The sequence below is a fragment of the Acanthochromis polyacanthus genome, chromosome 12 (assembly GCF_021347895.1).
Source record: "Acanthochromis polyacanthus isolate Apoly-LR-REF ecotype Palm Island chromosome 12, KAUST_Apoly_ChrSc, whole genome shotgun sequence".
NCBI classification, from domain to species: Eukaryota; Metazoa; Chordata; class Actinopteri; family Pomacentridae; genus Acanthochromis; species Acanthochromis polyacanthus.
This window is the reverse complement of record NC_067124.1, coordinates 12,934,519-12,945,911: the sequence shown is the minus strand read 5'-3', so window position 1 is coordinate 12,945,911 and position 11,393 is coordinate 12,934,519. Positions and strand designations below refer to the sequence as shown.

The following is an 11,393-nucleotide window of genomic DNA, read 5'->3' as shown; positions in this document are numbered from 1 at the left end:
CTCCCCCGAGACTCTGCTCAAATATAACTGTAGCCTATGGAAAGTTGTAATATTGCAGTACATGTTGGAACTGGAAAGTGATTCAGAAGAAGAATGATACCTAAAGCCTCGTGCTGCAAGTTGACCGGACCGGTCGCTGAGGTTAGTTACATATGAAAGTTTTTTAGACTATTATTAAGGTGAAAATGCTCAGCTGTGCATATAAAACAAAACACTATATAGAGAGCTTAACAGGGTAAATAAGTTGATTTTCACTTTAAATCTCACTCTCCAAGTTTGAGAGGTAGAAGCTAAAGAGGCTGGAGGATGCCAGAAGAATTCCAGTGTAACAGATTTAGTGTGAATGGAAGAAAAACAGAAAACAAATGCGGTGGCAGAAAAACTGTGCACATTATCACATTATTCCCAGTAGCTATTATTGGTTCAGGACAGACCTGCTCAGCTTGTTTGGTAATTGTTCACGAAAATCCACCTTGTCAGTCAGGTGGATGTCCACATTCCTTCAGGTAGGTTGTTGTTTTGAACTTCCTCCTCAGTTAGAGTAGTAGGATGGAGCAACACAGTCTCTTCATTGAACTCCTGGAGTAGATATGTATCAGATCGGCTCTGAGAGGGAGTCGAGGTTTCTGAAAAGTTGATCTGAGCAAAAAGGAGGACTTATTTTTAAAGGAGCACGTTATAAATTTCGAATAAGGAAGCTACCTGAAGAGCTGCTGGGAGATTTCCAGTTCATATTATGGTTAGTGTTAATGATCTCCTGTTTCTTGTCTCTTTCCACTTTCCACTTTTAGTTACATTTACAAAACCTAGTCAGAAGTTAAGACTTGCAATCCAATCAAGATGGATGACAAACACCTAGTAAACAAAATATACAGCATATGACATGATGATTGTTTGCATGCTTTTCAGATGAATGTTTACTGCAAAAATAACACTGTGATAGTAGTAATTTAATAATTATTGAACCAAAAACATACTAAATGACAATTAAATTTTAAAAAATGCAAGAGGGGAGAAAATACAATGTAATTGTACTTGGTCATTTTGTATGCCTCCATTTTTGTCAGACTTAAATTCGAAACTGTCCATTTTAAAATTATCTGTGACAAAAATACTAAGACTTTATAATTGATCATAACATAAATCTCAAACTTTTCAGATGAACTTATGGAATAAGACACTAACTGGAGTTAAAGTGGACAAAAAGAGACGAGGCGAAATGAGGAAGAAGAAAGTTTCTCGTGTCTGCTTGTTGCTTCTGGCTTTGCTCCACGTCGGCACTCCCTCCTCAGGTGACACTTCTACAATTCTACAATTCTACAATTTCATTTAGCAGACGCTTTTGTCCAAAGCGACGTACAACACAAGCAAGAATTCAGACATAAGGGAAAACCTGTAGTAAGTGCAAAGAGTGCAAAAAGTGCGATTGGTCAAAGGTGTTGCCATCAAGTTGCAGACGAAGTGCCAACCACCCCCCCACCCCCCACCCCACCCCCCATTTTTTTTTTCAACTTTGTCAGTTCTAAATAAGTGCTGGGTTTTGGATCACCTGACTTATTCTACCCCTAAGGTGGAGTTGGATTAAGTGCCAAGGTGTTCTCTGAACAATTGAGTCTTCAATTGTCAAAGTAGAAAGGGACTCAGCAGAATGCACAGAGTTTGGTAGTTTGTTCCACCATTTGGGAACAACAGAGGAGAAGAGTCTGGTTAGAGATTTCGAGCTGTGCTGGGCTGGAAGCACCAGGCGCCTCTCACATGCAGCTCTAAATACAGTTACATTTCCAGTACGTTTTACATTGGAAATATCACATTCTAAATTAAAAACGCCCATTTTTTATGCTGTTTATAAAGAAATACTATTGTCAGACTGCAACAGGTATAGTACAGCCTCACACTCATCATCGCCTGTAACACTTTCAGTATAATTAGCATCTCAGAGGAATTTTGGTGTCACACTTCCTCATTCTTCTGCTGCAAACCTTGACTTCTCTATAAGAAAATTGTTGCCTAATAGTAAGACTGTTTCATAAGAGTGGAAGAATTTTATTTAAGGTCTCAAGTAGCATTAATCTTGTGGTTAGCACACAAGGAGAAGTAGTGGATGTTTGTTTTGCAAAGTGGTTCAGTAGATTTTTACATCAGGTCATAAATATATATCGTCTACTGTATGCACTGATTTTATCCATTAATTTTCTCTTTTTGCTCTGTCTTCTCCCACACATGAAACCAACACTTCAATACCACTGCAGCTCAAAACACCATCACTGCCGCACCAAACTCTGCAGGTTTGGGTTACCGCACACGTCCAGTAGATGTCTTAGTGGCTGTAGGAGAACCTGCAGAATTTCGCTGTGGAGTCCCTGCAACATCTCCAAACCTCACATTCACCTTCTACGGGAGTCACGGCAACTACAGCCTCACCTGTCCTCAAGGCCACGTGGAAGATATCCCCGAGGTAAGGTGGTGACATCAGACAAAGTTGTTTTCTAGCTGTCTTATAAATATTTCCTTTTTTTCCAATTGGAAAGCTTCCCTAAATCACACTACAGCTAAGCCAACAGCTAGGTGAAGAATATTTCTGGTTTCTAGCTCTGTTTGAGGTTTAATTTAAGGAGCAGGTTGTGCACAAGATGTGATTAAACCTGTAAACTAAAAGAGAGTATTCACTGTAGAACCACTGCAACTGTAATTAAATTTTGTAGCTGCTTCTATACATTGTTACGGGTTAAGTCTGCCCTGGACACAGGGTTTAAATAGCATATTAGTGCACAAAGAAAATATCACATGAATGAACTGAGTGTAAAGATGGTCAAGACATCCAGGACTACATTTGAGTTCTGAATGTCTGCCACCACTTTTTCAGTAATAGTTGTTAGGGAAATTCTGCGATGTCGAGAGAGGATTGAGGAGGAAGACACAGAGACACTCTGGAGACTAGGATGGCTTAGGCTGAGAATAAGGTTTACTGATATCAGGAGTACTGATGCAACACAGTGATGTGAGCACTGGCAGCATCAAGTCTGAGGGTTCTCTTCAACCTTGGGTATATACTGAGTTGGGAGGAATGCCATATTTAGATTACAACCCAATATGGAGACAACTTGTCTGCTCAGTAACATCAGACTAAAGAACATCAGACTAAACAAGACCTGTTTTTCTACAACAGTTGTCTCTTTCTCACGAGACAACCTTTTGCAGCATCTGCCTTTCTCAGGGTCATATTAAAGGCAGAGAAGGCCTGTACATGCTTGCAGTCTTACTTTAAGAGAGGAAAATAGGAACAGAGTTCAAAGACTATAACTCTTAAGATAATTTGAGGTGACCTATAGGATCTACAGTATGATTTAAGGGGACTGTAGTTGACAAGAATCATTTTTCTTTCACAGTAGTTAAAGCATAAAGACAATATTTATCTTTCTAAAGCTGTAAACACTGTAAAATTGTTGTTCCATCAAATGCCAATGCCTGCAGTGCTGGTTGGTTGACTATAATTTATTTCAGCTACCTTCGCCCTCATCCACTTTAGGGGTAGAATAAGTCAGGTGGTCCAAAACCCTCGATATCTCTAGCCAGACTCTTCTCCTCTGTTGTTTCCAAATGGTGGAACAAATTACCAAACTCTGTGCATTCTGCTGAGTCCCTTTCTACTTTTTAAAAGACAATTGAAGACTCAATTGTTTAGAGAACACCTTGGCACTTAATCTGACTCCACCTCAGGGGTAGAATAAGTCAGGTGGTCCAAAACCCAGCATTTATTTAGCGCTGACAAAGATTTAAAAAAAAAAAAAAAGGGGGGGGGGTGGTGGTGGTGGTGGTTGGCAATTCTTCTGCAACTTGATGGCAACACCTTTGACCAATCGCACTTGAAGCACTCTTTGCACTTACTACAGGTTTTTCCTTATGTCTGAATTCTTGCTTGTGTTGTATGTAGCTTTGGACAAAAGCGTCTGCTAAATGAAATTGTAGAATTGTAGAATCTTCCATCCGTCTGTTGCCTTTATCTGCTATCCTGTGCAGGTTTATGGGGTGCTGGAGCCTCTCCCAGTTTACATTACGGTTTTATTCTTTTAAATCTCTTATTCTCTTCTCTTCAGGCTCTCTATGGAAGCTGTGATATGAAGGACGGCGAGTCGCTGGCTGTGTGGACCCTCAGGGGAACCTCCTTCCCTGACAACGACACCAAAGTTGTTTGTCAGCAGTTAAAGAATCCTGATGCCGTTGCTGCCGTCCTGCATGTTTATGGTGAAGATTTTTCATTCAAAATACAACTACAATGCCAAATCTTCACTTAATTTAGTTAAATGGAATCTATTTGTCATCATCTTCACCTGATGATGAAACACTTACCTTTGTTTAGTGTTCACATTAGTTTCATTCATACATGGAGGCTCTAATTTTGCTTCTTCTTCACAATAGATGATGGTACAACTTACTCAGTTCTCATTGGCTGCGTCATCGGAGGTTTCTTTGGCATCCTGTTGGTGTTTGGTTTGTTATACGCCGTGCTGTACAGATCTGAGAGCTTCTGGAAGTGTTTCAGTAAGCAGCAGTTCAATTCATTTGTGTTAAAAATGTTACTCTGGACTGACAAATTGAGAACTGACAAGTATTATGTGATATCTCTTTGCTTTTAGGGGGGACAGATACCGAGGACGACATGACCTCAATAGTAACAAAGGACTAAAGGAGGACACAGAGAAGACTTTCTTCACAAAGAGGATAGAAACCAGAACTAACTGCGTCTGTTTTTTAATTCTTAGACTGATCTAAATGAGGGGATAAGTGGCTGACCCAGATATGGAGATAATGTTGTTTGAGACACTAGAATCAGTGTGTCCTTCGATAGCATCAATTCCTTGTTCTGTCTTCAGTTACTAGACCTTGCAATGTTGTTCTCTAATGTTTCTAAAACAGTTTACTGTGTAGAAAGCAGTATGAAGTTTTTAAAAACACATGTCTGAAGAGCAGTCTTTCTAGATTATTGCTCTAAGTGAAGTGTTTAACTGAATGCTCAGTGGTTTTGGTCACAGGAACACTGCATCAGTTCCTGCAGGCTGAGCTACCGACCAGAGATGTTACAGAGATGTCATGAAAGTGCTGAGCAAGTGATCACAAAAAGACTGTCTGTAGACAGCTGCTGGTTAAAAGAGGAACAGGGGAGTATCTGAACTTTGTGCTGAACTTTGTTTTACAGCTGTAAACTAACAGACTATTAAAGATAATAAACACGCTCCGCTTAAAACATCCCCCGCCTTATATATAGTACCTCTAAGTGCAAGAAATAATAATATATACTGGACGATACACCTACGAAATGATACATCTTCACTACAATTAAAAAAACCAGTCAGGTCAAGGTCATACACCCCAAAAGGCACATCTATATTACCAACAGGCTTAGTGTGCGCAAGATGAATGAAATCCCTCAAGTAGTTTCTGAGCTATGATCTGGAAACCAAAAAATATTTGAAGTGCCTCACTATGACCTTGAAAATCAGGTCAAGGTCATACACCCCAAAAGGCACATCTATACTATATACAGCCATGGCCATAAGTTTGGACACAGCATGACTTACTATGTCTGTTTTGATGTCTATTCCAGAACATAACTAATATTTTTTGACAGCACCAGTTTAATTAGTCAACAAATCAACAAGGGATATAATATTATCAATAAATTCCAACAATTGGAACAACTTTGTTCCCAAAACATAATATTAGAAGAAAATAACAAAAAAATGCAGTACTTTCACAACCGAATTTGGTAAGAATAACAAAATGACACCAAACTCTTTTGATGTTTTTTTTAAATATGAAACTTAATATAGTTCTCAGGAGTTGTGTACTGTATTGTAAGTGACAATTTTGTGGTATTTTCTAAGATTCACAAGCGTCATGGTACTTGTGTCCAAACTTATGGCCATGGCTGTAGAGATGGCCTGGGTGCAATATGAATGAAATCCCTCAAGTAGTTTCAGAGATATGCTCCGGAAACGAAATGCGGACGGACGTACGGACGGACATGCCCACGCCAATATCCCCCTCTGTGCCTATGGCCGGCGGGGGATAAAAACTCATTGATGGATGTTTCAGAAGTACTTTTAATCCAACTTCAACTTCCACAGTTTGTCCACTTGAGGGAAGCACTTACTTTAAAGACAACATCGAAACATGTTGAACTCAAAACTACAGTGAAGAATTTGATTTAATGTTGATCCCTTTAATGAAGTGACTTTGTTGTGATAGTGGTGTCATGCTGTGTATTTGTATACAGTTTCATCATGGATTAAGCAGTCCTACAGTTATTATTTTTGCATAAACTTACTAACTCAGACATACATTTCTGTCCATTTTGCTGCTGTGTTGCGTAGTATGTGACCAATGGCCACAGTCCAGTTATATGGCATCAAAACAAAGTGGGTGCAATTTTAATCCTGCTTTATTTAAATTATGTGTCTGGTTGTGCCAGACTACCTGATTACAGATTACCTGTGAATCTGGTAATCTATACTGTAGATAGCTACTTCCAATCTTTTGTACGTTTTTGTTAAATTCAGGCCCAGGAAACCTCAAAAAAGTCCACTAAAGCTTCTACTACAGCCATAGGACTCCACGCTGTATAACTCCAGCAGTGACATAAGTAATATTGTGTTTTCATGGAGTTGTATACATGCAACTTTTTAAACAATTTAATCAATGCATAGAATTTTGAGTTGCAATACTTTTATCTATATAACCAATTGACTAAAGAAAGAAGACACCTCAGAATATGCAGTATGTGCAGATGTTAGAGCAGTTCATCGTGATTTGCAACATCATGTGCAAGCAGAGAGTAGAATTCAGAAAAAAAAAGAGACACATGGAGTAGTGATGCACATGTGACCATATGTCTTTTGCTGCCATCTGCTGGTGCATTCTCTACACATCTGCTTGTACCTACAGTTCTTTAGCTTTGTTGTCCAGGGTGTTTTCCTGCATGCAAGTATTTTTGGCACCAAGTAAAGAACTTCTATCCGGGTGAAAAGGAAACCCAACATCACCAAGTTGGAGTTCCATTTCCTAGAGACAGTTGTTTATTAGATGGTCAGAAATACCAGGACAATGCATCGGAAATACAGACACTGTGTTGACTTTAGGTTGTTTCAAATAGCACAAAGAACATTACTTTATATCAATTGAGGGTACAACTTGCAAAAACAATACAGGTGGAAAGAAATTACTTTATTCCCCTGAAAACTCTACTAATCTGCCAAATTTTGCACTAAATCGTCCACTAAAATCCTCTAATGTTCTTGCACATCTCCCAAAATGTTCTAAAATAATGCTGATTTGCTGCTCATGATAAAGTTGCTTACATGGCTGTTTTAAAAGAGTGCACAATCCCTACTTTTACATATCAGAACATTAAATAGGATAAAATTAATACAACAATATAATGGCCTTTTACTGTGATCTGAATTCCTCTGACTTTGTGTTGTGACACCTGATAGAGCAGCACAGAGCCAGAAAGACACACACAGACAAACAGACACACAACCAGGACAATCAGCAGGAGAGAATTCTTGTCCTTTAGTTGATATAACAGAGGTAGTATGGAGCAGCATGTTGATTCAGCTGCTCTTCTACACCTCGCTTTGCTCCATGAAAGGTTTCTGTCTGGTTTCTTCATATTCTGCAGAATTAAACAGAAAGCCTGGGTCTGTGGTGTCAGTGTGCCAGAAGATCAAATGAAAAATGATGTATTTCAGAGTCAGTCGGGTCACGCTTGCTTTTGACTCACTCTTAATGTTTTAGTGCTCGCTGCAAGAAAAGATCCATAACTCCATCTAAATACACAGCACTCCTTCAAATGTGACGACTAACTGGTGATGCTCCACATTCCTGAGTGTCCAAATACGACAATCCAAGTGAGTACATTATAGACTGTTGTATCTGCTAATTGTCTGGGTCAGTCCCTGTCATCCATCCATCCATTTTCTATACAGTGCTCACCACAGGGGGGCTGGAGCCCATCCCAGCTGACTCGGGGTGAAGGCAGAGGACAGCCTGGACAGGTCGCCAGTCTATCGCAGGGCTACATACAGAGACAAACAAGAACTGCAATGAACAATGTAGAATAATCAATTAACTTCAACATGTCTTTGGAGCACCCGGAGAAAACCCAAGCATACAAACTCCATGCAGAAAGACCCCAGGCCCAGGCCGTGACGTGAACAAGGGATCTTCTAGCTGCAAGGTGACGTTGCTAACCACCTATCTACCGTGCAGCCCAGTCACTGTAATGTAAAGGCCTTTTCAGACATGGGATATGTAACATTACTGGTTTCATCAGTCCGGTAAAGTGACGGTATTCTGTCACTTTCTCAGTTGTGATGGAGCTTAGGACTCAACCTGAGGAAAATAGCTACATAACAAATGATTCATCTGTATAAACTGTGACTCTATGTATGAAAGCTCACTTTAGGTAATAACTAAAGCAAATACAGTAAAAGTAAACAATATGACTGACCTGGACTGAGGCTGTCTCGTTTTTGGCAATAATTATTAATTCTAAGTAATTATTAAAGCTACTGTACACAATACAGACAATGCTCCCTTTGCAGATGCTCATATGGATCCTGGATATCTGATAATGCAGGTATTTAATAAACTCAGAGGAAAGACTCAACAAACTAAACATCAGCTTTTGATGTTTTTTTGTAAACAAAATATGCAGATAACAACCATTATTGGTACTGAAGCATCGTTAATCTGAGCTATTAGTCTCTGTTTTTATCATAGTAAAGTTTAATTACATCAGTTCATACCCTTATAGATATAAAATTGCAGGGCAAAGTTTATTTAATAAAGACATTTTGTGATTTCAGTATAGAAATGCTTGCTGTTTCAGTTTTTACAGAAAAGTGAGCATGATGCTGTCAGATTATGGGATGCAGTGCAAGTCTGAAAGGAGCTTAAGCTAACCTGTTCTCAGATCTTAAGTTCTTCTGTTTATGGACAAACACACTGAAATACCCCCACAACAGAGATGTGTGTTGCAGTTTGTCCGTGTGTGTGTGTGTGTGTGTGTGTGTGTGTGTGTGTGTGTGTGTGTGTGTGTGTGTGTGTGTGTGTGTGTGTGTGTGTGTGTGTGTGTCTGTGTCTGTGTCTGTGTGTCTGTGTGTCTGTGTGTCTGAGTGTGTGTCTACTGATAACCTACATTGTTTAGTGTGTGTTTTCAAGATGACCTTTACCAATGACAAACAGTTTAACTTGCTACATCGATTGTATCTGAGGAAAGGAGAGTTAAACTGTTACAAATGATGTTAAAGAATACTGACTTGATCATGAAGGGTTGTGGTTCAGCAGACGGTCGTTTTTACACCTTTTAGAGTCACTTAAACTGACCTACATCTGGCCTTTATCTGATGACCTCCTTTAAGGAAAAAGACGACTCAGACAGTGTCTTGTCTTGTTAGTTGGAGATTTGAAATTTATCTTAGCTTTCCTCAACAGCAGCAACAAAAATGATACAGGCAGAAAAGAATGACTGTGCTGCTATAAAAAGTAGATATAGATATCATCTTTCTGTTAAAAAAACAAACAAAAAAGTTTTGTTTTTGTGTAGTTGCATTTAAACTAGTTTCAACTTCAGAGTTTGTTGCTAAACTTCTTGTTTGTTTATTATATTTACCAGCTGTCATTCAAATTAAATTTGTGCTTGGCTTACTTTCAGGGTAATTTCATGTACATTTGAATACTAACGTTAAACTGAAATTTACAATTTTGTCATCAAGTTGCTCATTAAAGATGAGGAAAAGGTGTGTTGCTAAGGAAAATTTCAGTCAGAGCAAAACACTGTAATTTTTTAAAACACTGACAATATAATCATCCAGATCCCACATCTACTGAAAGAAACAGCACACTGAAAACAAGCCTGTTCATTCTCTGGTCCTTGAATTCTATCAGTGACGTGCCAGCATCATGGAACAAAGTGACCTTTATTTAGTCTCACTAACATTGATACAGACAACTGGTGCTTTATGCAGCAAACACACAGATACAAAGCAGTTAAAGAGCCATTCACTCATTTCCTTTTGTGTGTTGAATTTAACTAAAAAATCACCTTAAGGTCTTTTTGGATTTAGATTGCAAGACATTTGCAAAAGAAAGCTCTGAACATGGTCTTCATTAGATAAATTAGTTCAGTATTAAATAGTGATGTAATGGAAGAAAATGTGGTGGGAATGAGTAAGACTTATCTTTATTCTCTGCCCCTGCTTTGCTGTCGCCAGCTCCCCCTCTATCATCTGTCAAATTATTATTTTATCACCGACACACACAACCACACACAACTTGAAATGTGTCTCTTTGTGTTGGTGTCGTTCTCTATCTCCTCTCTCCTTGCAGTTATCGTCTGCTAAGAGACTGATACATGCCTCTGCTTTTTACAGTAGGTGACAGAAGAAGGTATAAATAGTCACATCAGCACTGTGACTCAAGCAGTCGCATATTTCTGCACACATCTTACACGATAGTAGTAATGCCTATATACATTGTAAGTTGTACAAACATGTTGTTGAGTGACAGGAATAACTTTCACCTGCGTAGCTGTGTGGGCATTAAATTAATTAAACTGACATGAAAAAACAACATAGTTTCTTCTGAGCAAGGCCAGGACACCCAATAAAAATATGATAACGTGAAAAATCTGCATCTTCTGCTCAGGTGCAGTAGAAAGAAAATGCCCTGTTGCACAGAGACAGGAGCTCTGAAGGATTCCTGGCAGAGCATCAGAGAGCAGAAGGGAAAAAATGAGATGAAGAAAGGCAAAATAAGAGGATAGAAATAATACACTGTACAACACGTAGAAAAACTAAAGACTATAACCTTCAGAATTAAGACATTTCACTTCATAATTTTCTAGTTGTGGCTCTGTTCATGCCTCTCTGTCCCAGAGAACAGAGAGGCAGTACATGATTCTGGCTTTACAACTTTGATATGTTACTTAATCCTAGTCTAAAAGCTAAACTACTACTGGTATGTCAAAACAGTCTTAGAGGTGGATCATAAGTTTTATTGCACAGTAAATAAGTGTGTATATACACCTCTACACACCATGTACACTAATATTGTGGAGGTCACTGTCATGTCACAAAAAAAGCTCCGATCTGTCAGGACATGGACCAAACCTCATGGGCTGAGAAATATGGCCAACACAGAAACTGCAGTTCCTCCAGTGACCACTTGAAGCTGGCTCTAAAAACAAGTCAATCCACATAGGCCCCCATGTTAAAATGTCAAACTTTACAGCAGAAATAAACATGTTTACAGACTACTACAAAAATAAGTTTTGGTCTGAATAGGTAATAAGTGCTTCACTGTTTTGGATCCCCAAGGAGTTGGGAGGAGTC

General features: G+C 39.0%; 1 protein-coding gene across 1 annotated transcript; it reads left to right on the top strand.

Annotated features, from left to right (window-relative positions):
- The first annotated feature begins 553 nt into the window (after positions 1–553).
- Positions 554–5,245, top strand: LOC127536532 (uncharacterized). The gene is made up of 6 exons (XM_051957197.1): positions 554–739; positions 1,160–1,292; positions 2,250–2,455; positions 4,095–4,242; positions 4,417–4,539; positions 4,635–5,245. Exons 1-6 carry the CDS (start codon positions 737–739, stop codon positions 4,682–4,684), a joined length of 663 nt encoding a protein of 220 aa, XP_051813157.1. The 5' UTR covers positions 554–736; the 3' UTR covers positions 4,685–5,245.
- The last annotated feature ends 6,148 nt before the right edge of the window (positions 5,246–11,393 follow it).

Excerpts from the sequence above, each read along its gene's own strand:
- LOC127536532 (XM_051957197.1), top strand. Across the intron at positions 1,293-2,249 it reads CGTCGGCACTCCCTCCTCAG|CTCAAAACACCATCACTGCC; the intron begins GTGACACTTCTA and ends ATACCACTGCAG. Across the intron at positions 2,456-4,094 it reads ACGTGGAAGATATCCCCGAG|GCTCTCTATGGAAGCTGTGA; the intron begins GTAAGGTGGTGA and ends TCTTCTCTTCAG.